The following is a 17946-nucleotide window of genomic DNA, read 5'->3' on the forward strand; positions in this document are numbered from 1 at the left end:
GCTGCACATAAACCAGGAAACAAAATGTTGAAGATATTATTGGCCCCTGGGGCTCCTTAACACTGAACAAATACATTTCCCTCACTCACTGGTGCAAAGGAAAGCGGCAGGCAGCTCATGGGCTGTGCAAAAAGCAGCAGGGCGGCCGTGTGTGAACTGCGTGTGCCACCAGTACTTTTAATTTCCCATTTTCAAACCCTCAGAACAGCGTTTCCAAGATCTTCATGCACCACTGCCAGAACATCACCTTCACAAGTGACTGTTGACGGGGTGAAAAGGTCGCTACATCTACAGTAGCCGTATTCTCCTGGTGCTGGACAAATCTAAATACCTTAATAAGCATGGGGGGGGGGGGGGGGGGGGGTCCATCTCTGGTCCATCAAAAAGCAAACTTTGAGTTGGCTGGGGATTGCCAAATGCCGATTATGGCATGTTGAAACAACAATAATCTGGGTGTTATCAGCACTGCTTATCATCTGAAGTTACTTAGAATTTTAGATTGACCAATTTAGAAAACATATGTTGCATGGAGGGAAATGTTACACTCCTGACATTCTTGTAGGAAAAAAAAAACTTTCACTGCAGTGGTTTCCAAAAATATGGCAGTAAAAGCAGCAGTAAAACCTTGAAATCAGGAAATCCTTTATCAGCTTAACCAATATAATTTTACAAACACATCATCCGTTGACGTCACTTTCTGGACCAGAACAGGCTTCAGAGACAAGATAGAGGGAAAACAAATGTTGCTTTAGCTACAGGTTAAACAGATGTAGGACATCAGCACAAGTCACTACAGGAGGAACGTCTGCCAACGTGACAGCGAGTGACAAATAAATACTATAAAATATAGTATTTATGCTACTATTATACCCAGTCATTCTGCTGATCTGATTACTCGCTCCCACTCACTCACTTTCCATAACCGCTTAGTCCTGTTATTCAGGGTCATGGCTGCCAGAACTGGGCACAAGAGACGGGACTTACCCAGGGCAGGGCACCATCCCACTGCACACACCCTCACAACCTAGTGCGAATGCCTTTGGACGGCTGAAAGAAATCCAAGCCTGGATTCAAACTCACAACCTTGAAGGTGTGAGACTAGATAGATAGATGGATGGATGGATGGATGGATAGATAGATATCACATATCACATAAATGTCTTAAATCTTACACATAATTGATTGATGGAGTACAGGAAAATCCTTGTTTTAATTTTGTATGTCTATCATCACAGGTTCCTTGTTGGGTGGAAAGATCTGGCTCAAGGCTATTACTGAACCTGGGTGTTTGATTCCATCATTCAGTAGCAGCAAATATTCCTTTTTCTTTTCCCCCAGACAGAAGTTGTCAGTTTTTTTTTTTTATTTGGTTATCATGATGAGAACGTCCCTCAGGTGTTAATGCATGACAGGATGTTTAATGAGGGAAAGATTTCTCCCTTCTCTCCCTCCAGTAATGGTTAACTGGACCAGGCCCTAATATACATATATGTGGTGAGTATATGTGGTGCCTGTCTGCTTTAAAGGTCAAAAGATAAATGAAGAGGATTATTTTATGAAGGAGTTTTTGTTAATGCTAAGCACACAGAAAATAATGGATCGGTCGGCTTTGGAGCCTGGGGCAAAAAAAAGAAATATTGACATCAGTTGACAATCTGAAAATCATACTTTGAAGTATATCTCGACATGTGGATTAATTTGCTTTATTTGCAGTTCATGCGCAGCTCCTGCAGTGTGCAACGACTTGGATGTGCCCGTTTATTGGAATAAGGGAAAAATAATGATCCTCCTTTTCTTTCGTGACATTACTGCTGCCAAGTTGCATCTCAGGTTTCATTACAGTTATAATCTGTTTTCTGAGAAACAGGTGCATGTGTCACTATCACCTCAAGCATGCGCAGTTCAAAGTAGCTATGAAATATAAACTTGAGTTGGAAATGTTTTAAAACCAATTTATGACATTTATGGACATGGACAAACCAGCTAAGAACAGGATTCATTAGCTCGTGGCCTTCAAGGTCCAAGTAGTGCTGATATTTTATTATTTCTGAATTAGGTGTGAAGCCCTAGGGTCCAAGAATTCCTAGAATTCATGTAAACTCTTTTCCTTCATTTCAGTCATGGCTAAATCAGCAACAAAACTTGTAAACCAATCCTTGTAATCATGAGGTTAGATTGGAAATAGGAGTGGGAATTACATATATTAACCCATCGTATGATGCCATCCAAGATATTGTGCCCAGCATAATGACAAAATCAGCAATAATCAATTTGTATTCAATAATCAGTGATATCTGAATGAAAAAGCATAAAAATAATTACACCAGCAAGCTCATAACATATCATGACTTATTGTCATAACTTATTGTTATGTAGTCAGAGGGAAAAGAGGATTTTAGTGCAAATTAAGCCATTAATAAGTCTTCCCTGTGTTAGAAAACAAAGTGCATTGTTAAAAATCAATTATTTATCTGGGCTATTAGTAACCAGATCATATGAATGAATGTTTTAGAATCTAATTAATAAGGTGAGAGATATATAAATATATTAATGCACATCAAGGTGAAATAATGTAGCGTACAGATCTTTTTAGTGTCCACCGCAAGGCCATTTGCACAATTCTCTACTAGGATTGCCCACCCCCTTTTTGACCTTAAAAAGTTCAGTTGAGGATCAGGGATGGGTCTCTCTGTTGATTTCGGCCCTTTGTTTTCTCAGCTACTCTAATTTGACCTTTGCTGTTTGGCTTCATGGAGGCTGTTGGAAAATAAACAGCCTGCAGCATTTTTTTTTTCTTCAAACATTTTCTGTGGAAAAAGGAGCCAAAGACTTCTCTAGATGATTCAAACCAGATTTCAAGGATAATGATGGGATGTCTGATGTTGAGGAGCCACCATGCTTCAATGACAAGAGTTAATAAGTTGGTCATTATGTGTTTATTCAGTTTTATTACAAAACATTTAATGGGGGGAAAAAAAGGCTCCCTTTGCATCTTCAGAGCAACTTGTCACAGGTCCTCCGGTCACTGTTACTCTACTGGACAGATGAACACCATTCGTCCAATAGGCATTCTCCTCATTGCATTTCATCATCAAAACGTCCAATCAGAGACGTCACTCCAGATTTTCCGATAGATCTGAATCATCTGGTTTGCCGAAGGACATTTTCATGCCCATCAAACATTCAGCGATGCTTACGTCATGTGGATCATACTCCTGGAGGACACCTCTGGCATTAAGAAGTTCAGGTTCTCCACACATTTCTTAAGAGTATTCTTATTCTTAATTTTGTATGCATAAGCGTTTTAAACACACCTCATGAATCCTGACAGGTACAGTACAGGCCAAAAGTTTGGACACACCTTCTCATTCAATGTGTTTTCTTTATTTTCATGACCATTTATATCGGTAGATTCTCACTGAAGGCATCAAAACTATGAATGAACACATGTGGAGTTATGTACTTAACAAAAAGTGGAGACCTGACCTCCACAGTCACCGGACCTGAACCCAATCCAGATGGTTTGGGGTGAGCTGGGCCGCAGAGTGAAGGCAAAGGGGCTAAACACCTCTGGGAACTCCTTCAAGACTGTTGGAAAAGCATTTCAGGTGACGACCTCTTGAAGCTCATCGAGAGAATGCCAAGTGTGTGCAAAGCAGTAATCAGAGCAAAGAAACTAGAATATAAAACATGTTTTCAGTTATTTCACCTTTTTTGTTAAGTACATAACTCCACATGTGTTCATTCATAGTTTTGATGTCTTCAGTGAGAATCTACCAACGTAAATGGTCATGAAAATAAAGAAAACACATTGAATGAGAAGGTGTGTCCAAACCTTTGGCCTGTACTGTATATTCCAGCCCATGAATTATGAGGTTTGTGTTCAGGAGCATCTAGGCAACTTAAGTCTGTCAAAGACAAAGGCAGAGAAGTTAAAATACTTAGTAATTAGTTGCAGTTAAGGTCATTTTTGAACACAAACATCCCAGCACCTGCTCGGATGAAAGAGACGCAAGTTTGTGCTGCACACAAGTTGAATATACGTGGTGAAATACATGGACACACAAAAACAGGTTTTTAATTATTTGTTCAGATTCTTTATTTCTTGCAGACTTGCGGTGGTGGTGGAACTAATGCAGACCCATTCAGACTCTACTTCACCCACGTCCATTCAGCACTCCAACCTTGTGCAAAACGCTTGCTTAACAGAGAGAGTGAACCCCAAAATCCATCAAGCAAGGAATATCAAAACGCAAACAGCCACACAAGAGAAACGAGCAGTGATCCATACGTTCAATGATGATTCTTTTAAAAAAAAAAAAAAAAAAAAACGCAGAGCCTTAAGCGATACAAGCACAGATAAAGTGAATTACAGTTAAGCCTTCTTCTGCAAAAAAAAAAAAAAAAAGGGGTTTAAAACATCCGCATCGATTTTCAGACGAAAATTGCCCGGAGGGACAGGGGTCTTTCAGTAATCTCTTACACCACTCCAGCCTCTCTCTCTCTCTGCGTGTGTGTACGTATGTGTGGGGCTCGGTCTGGGGAGCAAGAACACACAGATCCACACAGATACGGTCCTTAGTGAAAGAGGCGTGGCGTTTTCCTGTAAGGTCGGCTGTTACTGCCCAGGGCCTGACAGGTTAGTGCTCACTGAAGAAAAGATGAGGTGCATCGCTTCATCTGCATGTGTAACAAACTGGGAAGAATCAATCAGTGGTAAAACCTACAGCCACACACACAAAAGATCGGCAAAGATTAATCAGAACACTTTTATATTACCTACCCTGCAACTAGAAATTTTTTCTTAGGTTTTGTATGTTTTTTTTTCCTCTTATCATTATGATATTCATAAACATCTGAAATTTCCAGAAATAAGGAATATAATTATGCAACTGTGATGATAACGGCGATAACAGCACATCCAAGTTAAAGCACCTGTCTTTAGGTGACCAGGAATTATCAGCTTGTTTTGTGGACAATTAAAATGTTTTACATTCAACAGTTACATTCAACGCATAGGGGCTTAACCAAAAAATATATATAAGAGTTGTGTCAATACATGCAATGTTGAGGAATTGTTATTTTATATCTGCTGGAGCACCTGACAGTCCAATCGTGGCAACAACAAAATATTGTAACAAATGAACTTGTAAAGCCTGCCTTTTCTTTGGCCGATTTCTGGACGCGTGCAACTGGTCTTCAGAGAAAAGTCTCCCCCTACTGACTGATTGAAGAACGACTACAGAACTGACAGTTAAAAGGCTGTGCACTATGGCGACAAAGAACGCTCCTCGAAAATCAATGCACAATTACAGAAGAGAGGAAATAAAGAGCGTTACAATGGTTATGTCAGCTTGAGAATTAGGCCTAGTCACTCAGTAAGCAAATTTCTTCCTCCGATGGCTTTTCCCCTGCCTATTGTCTCTTTCAGGTTGTCGAAACACAGACATACACACATACTCCCACTCACACGCACTTCATAAATCACACACACAGATAAACAGTCCTCCTTTCACTACTATGGACTCTAATGAATTCTGTGACGACACCTAAAAAAAAATAAAGACCAAAACAAATAAGGAAAAAAGTTTCTCACTTTTTTTTTTGTTTTTTTTTTAAAAAGATCCATAGCACTCTTCTTTAAATTAGCATTCACACATGCATACGCTGGGTGTTGAATGTTGGCTGAATTGTATAGCGGGGACAGAGCAGCCTTGTCTTCATTTCATGTGGTGGTGGTGCCAGGAGGAGGGGCAAGCTTGTAAAAGTGTCAGTAGGAATTCTGGGATGCTGCTCCTCCGTTGTCACACCACCCCCAGATTATGCCCCTCCCCAGTCAGGATAGCGTGAACCCAAGGCCACTGTTCCACTGCTCTGGCCGTGGCCACATCCGGCTTTAAGACTGTCCAAAGGGAAAGGATCCACGACTGTCCTGTAGGGGAAGCAGAACAGAGAAGATTTCAGTGGCAGCACAATAAGACAACTGCAAAAGTTGGCAGACAATCAATTTTTTTGATTATCAATAATATGACAATCAATGGGTCACACAGTGGAAAGCAATGTTTATTTATTCTGATACGTGTGTGGGATTGCACAATTTAATTTTGATACAATAGCAAGTAAATACAGGACCAGTTTCATTGATAACAACGCTGCTACGTTTTTAAAATGGCAGCCTGTGTGTTTTAATGGTGTATTTTCATGTAAATGAAGATGCGTGCATGCATACATCATTACATTTACAGCCTTTATCAGACGCCCTTATCCAGAGCAACTTACAATCAGTAGTTACAGGGACAGTCCCCCCCTGGAGCAATTTAGGGTTAAGTGTCTTGCTCAGGGACACAATGGTAGTAAGTGGGGTTTGAACCTGAGTCTTATGGTTGATAGGCGAGTGGGTTGCCCACTAGGCTACTAGCACCCATCAACATACTAACTCTTCTGATATTTAATTAATCCTTAGTTCTGAGTTTAACAAAAAATGTATGGCAATAAAATGTAAGTAAATAAAATAGAAACAATTATATTAAAATCACAAATGTGATAATGTTACACTTTCATCAAAACAGGGCAGGTAAGTATTAGAGAAACAAAGCACCAACTACTAAACAAAATAAGACAAACTACTACAGGCCCTCACTTTCACCTTTGGCTTTTAACAACCATACAATATCTACACATGATACAGGTTGAGATTAGCGATTAAGAGGTGTGTCAGCTCTGTGCTTGCTGTCTGTGTTTTTCCAGAAAAAAGTTAAACCAACCCACTGGTTTTACAGCGTTTCGAGTGACAAAAAATTGTGCTCATTTTCACATCATGTTGCTGCACGACATTATTGTCTTACCAGGCGATTATAAAAACATGCAAAAAATAATTAGCAATATAAAAAGTTAGAAATAAATAGTCTGGAAAAAATGTGATGAAACAGTGGATGTAGGGCTGGGGAAAATATCAATTGAATCGATTTATCGATTTTGTAGTTTAAAACGATTTTTATTTTGCAAACTCGAGTTTTTTGCCACAATAGTTTTTTCGAACGTTCCCGCATTTCGTCCTTGTTGGTTACCGTAGCGCGATATGAGCCAGCCCCCGCCCTGCGTAAACCGGGTCAAAACAACATGGCAGTGTGCAGCAGAGAACTACTTCCAAAGAAAGGCACAGGTCATTCCGTCATTTGGAACTGGTTTGGTTTTGATGCAGCAGACGAAAGACAGACGAGGCCTTGCTGCAAAATATGTTTCAAGGCTGTTGCTGCTGGAAGCAGCAGTACAACAAATCTTTTCCTGACAGCCTCTTGAGTCTCTCCGTCCCACATTGTGGGTGCCGCAGCCGGCCACTGAAAGAGCTGCTCAGGGCTGTCGGGTCTCCTGCATGGGGTGGGAGATGTTTTCCATCAGGAATTCCCCTGTTACTCACTACCTCTACTGGGTCCTAGAACCAATTATATTAAATTATACCAAAAACATGGTAATGTTGTGTTACTGAAGTAAAGTGGACAACCAGGACATTCCCAACTAAAAAGCTCAACAATGACGGATGAAGAGGCAGAAAGGAATACTACATACTAACATTGTTGTGCTTTCAACAGAGTGGTAGTAACCCAGTGGGTAACACACTCGCCTATGAACCAGAATGCCACAGGTTCAAACACTTAACCCTCCAGGTAGACTGTCCTATTTACTGATTGTATATAAGGACACCTGCTAAATTATGTTAATGTAAAAATTCCCATAGTACCGTAAATTCCAGACTATAAACCGCTACTTTCTCAAGCTTTGAGAACCGCGTGTTTTAATACGATACGGCTAATTAAAGGGTAACTAGCTTCCGGCCACCAACACATTTAACCCCGCCAGCACGTGCTCCTCTGATCCAGATTATCCCGAGCGTGGACGCTGTGGAGGATTTAGAATAAGCATTCTGCAATCCATTGAGTTGCCTTAGACTGAGGACTGTGTTTGATTGCTTTGGGGATGGTGTCGATGCAGTATGGTTGAGTGATGCACGGATAAAGGTCTGTCGCCTTTCCCCCCCCATTCATGACCTCGGCCTACAACTCTACCCTCCACTTGGGAGTATTCCTACAACACGAAGCTCAAGAGAGAATACAACAGACGAGTCATCCTGAAGTGCCTTTACAGGGAAAGGCTGTGTTACGGTAAGCGGCAAGGCGGCTACGTTGGTCGCAATTAACCAGACCCACAACAGCCTGAAATCACTATTAAACACACTTCCCCGTACAACCGTGACTTGTTCAAACTCCAATAATGGGTTTGTTTTTTAAAACACTGCAGCGCTGACATAACAGCTTAACAATAAGCTTATCATTAATAACTTTTGCTGGTAGGTTCCTGCATTTTCGCAGAGAAAGTGTATGACGAACAAATTGCATATCTTCAGGCTGTTCAATTCTGACACTGAAGAAGACTACTTAAGACCTGTTCTGAAAAATATATTTTCAGTATGTACAGATGAAACCAACATTTCACATTCACTGTATAAAAAGACATAACATTTAGCAAATTGAAATTATTTTGGGAATCCAGTAAGAAAAAAAAAAGTTATATGTCTTTTTCTACAGTGTATGTAAACTTTTGGTTTCAACTGTTTCAACTGACATTCGGTGGAGTTTTTTGAGGAGGGGTCCGAAATTCTCTGGGTGGACAAAGCATGAATAACAGGGAGGTAACCATTCCCCTTATGATGTCATAAGGGGACAAATTTCAGATCCAACCATCTGAACTGCTGGTCACTGAACGTTAAAGAAGAATGGCCAAAGCATTCTTTATACATATTGCCATTTCTAGCCACTGCAGGACCATAGAAAGGCTAGGAGAACTCGTAACCATGTGAAATTTTCATAATAGCAGACCTTTAAGTGGTTGGCAGTGGTTGGCAGAAAGTAATACACCCGTAATCAGAAGGTACCATCCCCGGTACCCCGGTGCTCCCCGGTGCCTGTCATGGTTGCCTACTGCTCTCTCAGGTGATTTTCACACCGCTATAATTTGTTGAACTTTTAACTTTGACTGATACTCTCCATGACGTACCTTCGCACGACCAATAGAATCCAAGTGGTGAGTGTTATATTTGCTTCTTTGAAATACACACACGAAGCAATCAACATGTTGCATTCACTGTATAAAAAGACATAACTTAACATTTAGCAAATAGAAATTATTTTGGGAGTACAAATGGACTTAAAACTGAAAGGGATTTAACATCAGACAGTAAGAAAAAAAATTATATTTCTTTTGGTTTCAACTGTTTGTAGTTGTGGATATTTCAGGATATTACATTTATAGAATATAAAAAATCTTTCCCGTAACATTTTGCTCCAGACCAATTTTTTTGTGGTCTAGGTCTTGTCTTGGTCTGGGACATTGAGATCTTGATGGGAACAGTATCATTGTTTTTTAATGTGCCTAAATTCAAATGCTACCAGGCAGATGCCTCTATTTAAAAGATATTACATCGTATACATTTTCTCAAGGGACAGTGCGGACTGACCGGCAGTGTGTAACAGTCCACACACATCATACACATTGCATCATAGCAGTCAGGAGGAAAAAAAAATGTCCAAAAAAGTGCGCAAAATCTGCAAAATATAGACAGCTGGGACAAGGTCTGCAAGGTCTGATCGTTGACTAGCTCTGCGTTTCTTGTTGTCGAATTATGAGGGAAAAATCCCCTAGATCTGACAAAGAACGCATGGACGCATAGAACAGTTGTCTGTTCTGGGGGGGATATTTACTTTTTTGCAAGCAGCTAGATCACTACTACAGAGCCCCTTTATCCCTGGGCACACAAGTTATTATCCTGGGAACACAAGTTAGTGAAAGTGAAGGGATTGTGAAACACAAAAGCACAAGCATACGGTGACACAACGAAATGTGAGCAGTGACAGCCATGAAAGGCAGTGTGCCGTGATGGTACCCTGATCAGTGGCACCTTGGCGGTTTAGGATATAACACTTGTACCACAGTCTGTTAGCGCAAGTTTAGGACAGTTTTGTAATATTTCTAAAGCTGTCCCCTCAGAATCCAACTCTGCTAATATGATTCAAACATCTACTTTTTTTGCTTTAATTAAATTTTCTCTGCAATTTGTAACAATGCATTCTTTGTCGCCCTTGTAATTGTTCCTGAATGAAGTCAATAACACAACCTGCACTGTCCTTCCATCAGCTGAGCATGTTAACCTTCAGTATGGGCAGAAAATGAGCCCGGCTGTCTATGTGTAATAATTTCACTGTATTACATTCCAAAATTAAAATAAAACTTTTTAGAGTTTTAGAGTAAATCATTTTAAATAACTTGAGCGCAGTTCATGGTACTTTAGGGGCTCTGTAGGTCAATGAACCAGCAGTGTCTTACTAAAGTTAATTTGACAGATTTGCTAGAAGAAAGAGTGTCAGTAAACATTTGAGAGTCAAATGACTATTGTCTTCAATTCAAAGCAAGGGATCATTACATATCTATATTCATAGCTTATACCAGGCCTCTGCCCCTGGTATAAGAGTCTAATAAGGGCCTAGAGGTTAAGGACGTAACCCTGTAATCAGAAGCCAGAAGGTGCCACTGAGCAAAGCACCGTCCCCACACACTGCTCCCCGGGCGCCTGTCATGGCTGCCCACTGCTCACCAAGGGTGATGGTTAAATGCAGAGGACACAGTTCGTTGTGTCACCGTGTGCTCTGCTTCAGTGTTTCACAATGAGAATCACTTCGCTTTCACTTCCCTTAATATGAACATTTTTCTGGTACATACCAAATACAAGGTCTAATTTAAAGGTTATGATAATATTTGTAACTTTGACAAATTTAGGAGATTTTAAATGAGAGACATATGGACTACATGAATTTAAATTTTAACGAGTAATGACACTTTACAGCAATGCCTTTTTTCCTCTACAGTTGATCCAAGCAATGTGATGTCAATTGTTTTCTGTCTCAACTAGCCTTGGTCTTGGTACCTTCTAGTCACGGCAGTGTCTCGGTCTTGGTACCCACCAGTCTAGGATTAGGCGGTCTTGACTACAACACTAGCTCTATACAGGAATTTATGGTAAATGTTAGTCACAATTCAATTATGATCATTAAAGACTTGATTAACAATGCATCACATACATTTTTGTGAGATGAGACATCTGTGTGAACGAGGCCTTAACCAGGCAGACCCTATTCTCTGCTTATTGGAGCAAATAAAAGCATCTACACGTGCATTCGGCGCCAGCGTGTGTTCGGATGCCGTCAAATAAACGCTGCATGCAACGTTTTCTTTCAAATTTCTTTCAAAATCACGATGAATGTTAAACAGCGGGTAAAACCAGCAATCGAACAAAGCAACTAATCACAGCAACACGCGTATGGTGTTCAGAGGGATTTCATACCGAATGTGCGTGTGGACGAGGCCTTACTCCAACCCGGACCAGTGCTGTAATCAGGTCAGGCTGCCAGTCACTACCGACACTACTTATTAACTATGCAGCTACCAATCATTGTCATTACGATATAATTGATTAAGTTCTGCACTGCGTCCATGTATGAACCGATTATGAGATTCATTTCAACACCCCTAGTAAATGTTTACTTTTGATTGTTTTCACATTTCATTTAATTAGTTTTTATCTTTCTATTTTTCCCTCTATTTTCTCAAACTGTCTTTTTCACTTCATAAACTAAAATTAAAACATCCATTCTACACTATGTTATTTATATGTTCCTGTCACGTACGTTATTAAGTATTTCAAGAAAATGAAAGCAATACATGTACGTACAAGTAAAAATGTCTCCCTTGACTTTGAATCAGTGGAGGACGAGTTGGTTCACTTTTGCCATTTGACCTGTGAGAGTAAAGGATCTGGGGGTAACTAATGCAGCGGAATGCAAAACAAAAAGCAGATAGGGTTGACACCCATAGCAGCTGCCCGTTAAAGAAGTGTGCTGAGTAATGGACACACCTGTTGGCAGTCATCAGTGGCTTGGACACACACACACACACACACACACAGACTGAGACACGCACAGACACACACTCTTTGGCTGGAATCCCAATGCTGTACTCTGAAATGGCCCATAACCAAGTTTTGAAACAAGAACTCCTGTCCTCAACTTACACAGCTGACAGGTGTGGCTCAGATATGTCTTGGAGAGTAAAATGAAATATGAATTTCACACCCTATCAGCATCGCCTGAAAACATTTCCAAAACTACAACAACATTTGAATGCGAATGTATATGATAATGATTTTCCTCTCTCTCTAGGTAAGCATGAGCTTATGCCTCAACTAGAACACTAAAAATATGGATATTATGTAGACATTGGGGTGGAAGTCATTAACTTTGTCATGGAAGTCTGATGTTTAACCACAGCATTTTATTAACATCACTCCTCATATTCACTTATAAGGAAAGATGTGAATGGAAGTGGTTGCTCCTTACAAACCACTATGGTGTTCAAGATAAAAGTGGACTCATTATCATTACTCACAATATCTCTGCAGATTTGGGATAAAACCATTCCAAAACATAGGGTACCAGGAGGTGTGACTAACAACTGTCTGTTCATGGAAAACAACTATTAAAAACAGTATCAAAACAGTATTCATTATTAGGGGTGTTATATTATGTGGGGCACTTCTATATCTATATCTTGATACAGAAACATATGGTGATATTTTACATGGTGATATTAAATCGATACAGGGACATCAATATAGATATTTTTGTCTACAAATTTAGTCCATTGGGTGGTGTTGCTGAGCATTTTCTTTAGTGAGGTCATCAGAGATGAATCATTTACATTTACGGCATTTGGCAGACAGCCTTATCCAGAGCGACTTACAACATGCTTTCAAGTTACCTACGATGAAGAGATCAATTCTGGTTCACTAGGACCCCCAAATATGAATAAAACCTTTTATTCACTCTGTTGTAGATTCTGTACACAAGTTCGACAATAAGAAAATTTACAAGTTAATCTAAATATTCTTTAAAGAGGAAGGTCTTGAGCTGTCGTTTGAAGGTGCTCAGTGACTGAGCTGTTCTGACCTCGAGGGGAAGTTCATTCCACCACCGAGGGGCCAAGACAGAGAAGAGTCTAGATGAGCGTCTTCCTTTTACCTTCAGAGATGGAGGGACCAGCTGAGCAGTACTGGAGGCTCAGAGTATACGAGGTGCAGTGTGAGGTGTAATAAGGGCTGTGAGGTAGGGTACAGCATGCTACTACAACCTCCACTCCTGTAGATGGCGCTGTACAGCTGGGTACTATCCAAATTTCTGGCAGAGTGACATCGCGAAACATGACAGACCGATCAAGGAATCTTGTATTTGAGCTCAGTTTTTAAATTTTCAGTGAACTACAGAATATCGCAATATGTGCCGTGTCACAATATATCGTGACATAATTGTATCGTGACCCATGTGTCGTGATACGTATCGTATGGTGAGAGCCTTGCCAATACACATCCCTGCTAATTACGGTTGATCATTTCCCGCCTGTCAGATAAATATATATCACCTAAAAAAAATACAACTGGTTCCCGTTTGTTTTGGGAACGCGAAGCAGAAAACGGACGATTTACGGTGTCCAGAGAGACCCTGCACACTCACCTGACTGTAGGTCACTACTGATAGGTTGTTTTGCAGGTTGTTGGCTGCTAGAGAAACAGCGCTGTGAGAGTGTCCGTTCTGCTCAGCCTGGATTCGCTCAGGCCCGCTCTCCCAGGGTGCGGCAGAAGGCCCTTTAAGACTGCTGTCGTGCCGGTGACACTCGTGGTCGCTGCCCTCCTTGTTCTTCTGTGGTGACGCGAACGGGTTGAAGTTGCTCTCCACGTTGCGGTGTGGCTGTGTGTTAAACTCCGGTTGGAAAGAGGAGAGCTGCTGCGTCACGCCCAGGAGACCACCAACCTCAACGCTGAGGATCACCCATATCACATCTGCAGAAAAGGGCAAACTTTCAACCCCTTTGCTACCGCCACAGGCCTGAGAATCTCACATTTTCGGACACTTTGGATGATATCGCGGTGATTATTGTTTTGTCGTCATGAAATGATCTCCTGCTCCGAGAAACTCTTTACCTCCATAGAAGAGTCCCGTAGCTGTGCACATCCTCCACTGGCCCTGATACATGCCGGGGGCAACCGGACTGCGCATCTGCACGCTGACATCAGATATTTCCTGGGGGTCCAAAGAGCGGACCATAACGATGTTCACGTGACCGAACTGGTCACCGCCGACATACTTTAGACACACTCCTGGGGGCCAAGATTCTGTCCCTGCAACGTTGCCACATGTATGCATTAGTGTTGCCCTTCCTAAAGTAGGGCCAAATCATGCAAACGAAGCTAGAGAGGCCTTTCATATTTCAAATTGGAAACCATTTATGACAAGTTCTGTCGTTCATACATGCATTTACATATTCTAGGTAATCGATGATCTTATTTGCATGCACACAGATCGACAGGTAATTCCTGTGCCCTCTATGCCAACATGAGCACCATGAGAACCTGTGTTCTGTATCCTCCAGGTCTTCGTGAACGGCGTGTCTGGCGGAACAGACTCGCCCTCTCCGATGGTCACGTCCTCCACGAAAGACATTGACGGCGCCGTGATGTTGGGGCTTTCAAAATCATAATACGCTCCAATGGCAGCTTGCAGGTTCCTATACAAAAAGGGAAAAAATGAGTTGCTAAATGTGTGGGAATGACCGAATCCAAGAAGCAGTCAGACAAACAAGATATCTTAGTGGATAAAAACAATAAACTGTGTCAGTTGTGTCAACTGCTGTGCACACAACTAAACACTTTTACACCCTGGCTTTTAAACCAATGCAATGTGTTTTTCATAACTCTTTTACCACGTATTAAATGTTTTCTCTTTTATTCGGCTTCTTGTTTACTTTAAATTGCTGTGTTTAAGGAGGCGACCCGTGATTAGAAGGTTACCGGTTCGAATCCCGATCTGCCAAGGTGCCACTGAGATGTCACTGAGCAAAGCACCGTCCCCACACACTGCTCCCCGGGCGCCTGTCATGGCTGCCCACTGCTCACCAAGGGTGATGGTTAAAAGCAGAGGACACATTTTGTTGTGTCACTGTGCGCTGTGCTGTTTTACAATGACAATCACTTCACTTTGTTGAGTGCTTCATAATTAAAAATGATGATGATGATGATGATGTGTGTGTGTATTTATATATATAAGATTCGTTTTTGAATTGATCACTGATCAGCACGCCTTGCAGTCCCACCCATCTTTAATCATATCTACATGCCTTTGTGACCTTATACACCCCCCCCAACACACACACACACACACACACACACACACACACACACACACACACACACACACACGTGTGGTAAGGAAACCAAAACAGCTGAACTCAGCAATACAAAAAAGACCAGTCCACACATGAGCAGGACGTTCGCTGTTCAAAGGTGCATGGTGCTAATTTTAGACCCCGCGTTCCTTGACCACGCGTCACGTGACCACGTGTTAGTGCGGCAAGTACGTAATTCCAACTTAAAGCGTTTTACGCGACACACCTTGTAAACTCATGGCTAAGAAAATACGTAACAATAACGATCGTAATAACTGTTGTTATTGTATAGCCACCTCGCGGAAAACGCAAAAGTAATGTAGACGCTGCCATTAAATGCGAACTGACTACACAGCACGGTGCAGTAACACACACACACAAAAAAAGAAAAAATAATATATATGCATACACATACTGTAATCATTGACCTCCTGGAAACGTGTCCAAAGAGGACGGACCCAGGACAAAATTACGTAACAGCACCGCAGCTCCTGGAGGCTTGTTGTGCAGGTCGTGCCACCACCATCTCGATATTGAAATATAAATATCGAGATGGTGATTCATATATATATATGAATCAATGTCGCACCGTCGTCGCGATGTTACTCGACGTCAGCGGCGGAGAACCTTGCTCTGTCTCTGTACAGGGATAGATTTAGGGCCTACACACTAAAAAATTCCCCTCAAATACAAACACAAAACGTGTGAGCTGCATAGAACCGCTGTGTTGGTGTGTGTATGTGTGTGTGTGTGTGTGCATATTATATCTATATATTCACACAGTTTAGCAACCTAATAAACTAGGAGGTCAAATGCTAACGAACTAGCAAAACTAGCTAGCAGCATTCTCAGGTGCGAGACTCCCGCGTGTAACTTTCTCAGCGGCGGGGGAGATGAATAAAATGACTCCAGGCCAGAAGCGTGGAGAGCAAGTGAATAAAACAGAAGGAGACAAAACGCGGAAGTGTTGGCGTGAAACGTCTCCGGTGAAGGCCAGGGCCGGACCCTGAGCCGGAGGCCGCGCCTCCCTCGGGCTCACCAGTTGGTCATGTCCAGGAAGAAGGCGCAGCCCGCCGGGTTGAGCTGGAAGCCGAGCAGCCTCTGGAACTCGGTGATCAAGATGTCCTTGTCGGTGGTGCCCATGCAGCTGAACTTCTGCATGAGCTCCGGGTCCAGGTCTAAATCCATGCCCTCCATCGCGGCTGTCCGGGGACGGCGACAGGGTTCCTCTCTTAATTTAGTCCGAGGCCTCGACCAGTCATAACAAACCCAAAAACATCGAGCGTGCGCATGCGCCAGTGCGCGTTCCCGCGGGCCGAACGTGCGGCGCGCTGCTTCCTGGTGCACGCCCCCGACGCGCGGCGTTGCGCGCTTCCCAGTCCGGGTTAAAGGAGCAGAACCTCTCCGGGACGCTGCCACCACCAGAACGGTCCAGAACGGTCCAGAACGTGGAATATTATTATTTCTCCTGCAAATGAGCGATTTTTCCGTTCGTTTTATTTCATCGTGAGCCTAATAATAATAATTAAAAAAAATAATTATAATGTAATAATAACCTGCACACACACCAACGTTCTAAAGTTCAGGGTCATGTACAGGGTCATGTACAATAGTATTATGGTATTATTTAAATGTTTATTTGTTTATTCTTTTATTTATGCATTTGTTTTATTGCTTAAATTGTTTTTGTATTTTGAAGTGAAATTCAAGTCACTTTAAAGTGATTGTACATCTATCCTGCAAATACTGAATAAACATATCCAAAAAAAGAAACAAATGTCCTTGTTTTTCTGTGAAAAGAATACAAAACAGATAGGTGGTGTGAATAAAACAAGTTACAACATGTTTTATTGCTCCTTTACTAAAATAATAAAAAATAATTTTCTAACAATGAATGAAGCTTGGACTAACGAATGCAGCATTCCATCGGAACGCAAGACTAATAGATGCTGATCAAGTCCCAGGTATTCCATCCCAAACAGCCAGTTCCAGCTACCAGAAAATTTTGCAACGTGAACAATGTCTGTAGTCTAGACTGGAGATTTGACTCAATTGATGTCTTGTAATGGACCAAACAATTGTTTCTGTGTTTTGAGGTCAGACTCTCCACACTTACCAAGGTGCCTGAGCAACATTGGACTCTACAGGAACATGGTGCTGGAACAAGCAAACCTTAGAAGCTGCCCTTAAACATGGAGACAATGTGGGCAATATGGCACAGGGGGGTTGGGCCTGGGATCAACGACGCCGTCAGCTGGTTGTGGAAGAAGTGGGCCACAAAGAGGAAGCAGATGGATGGGACAGAGCCGTCTCCCAAGCCCAGCAAGGTAGCTTCCCACATTCCTGAACTGGTCCTGTGGTCAAGCTCCTGTTTCTATGTCCTGGCATTTATCAGACTCCCTTTTCAAGAGCGAGTTAAAGGGACAGTCCCCCTGGAGACACTCAGGGTTAAGTGTCTTGCTCAGGGATAACAATGGTAGTAAGTGGGGTTACCCACTTACGAGTGTGTTACCTACTAGGCTACTATCACCTCAGTTCCACAGACTCCATTGATTAGAGGTTTGAAAGGAAAAGGTTGTGAAACACTGATCTAACAATAGCGGGACAGGGATGGAAAATTATGGT

At 41.8% G+C, this 17946-nt stretch overlaps 1 protein-coding gene across 1 annotated transcript; it reads right to left on the reverse strand.

Moving 5' to 3' along the window:
- Positions 1-5576: 5576 nt before the first annotated feature.
- On the reverse strand, positions 5577-16651 carry ilrun (inflammation and lipid regulator with UBA-like and NBR1-like domains). Its single transcript, XM_028992592.1, has 5 exons — positions 16361-16651; positions 14510-14664; positions 14081-14278; positions 13614-13939; positions 5577-5932 (listed from the first exon to the last, which is right to left on the reverse strand). Exons 1-5 carry the CDS (start codon positions 16516-16518, stop codon positions 5897-5899), a joined length of 873 nt encoding a protein of 290 aa, XP_028848425.1. The 5' UTR covers positions 16519-16651; the 3' UTR covers positions 5577-5896.
- Between the last annotated feature and the right edge of the window lie 1295 nt (positions 16652-17946).

This window comes from Denticeps clupeoides, chromosome 10 (assembly GCF_900700375.1).
Source record: "Denticeps clupeoides chromosome 10, fDenClu1.1, whole genome shotgun sequence".
In the NCBI taxonomy this organism is placed as follows: Eukaryota; Metazoa; Chordata; class Actinopteri; order Clupeiformes; family Denticipitidae; genus Denticeps; species Denticeps clupeoides.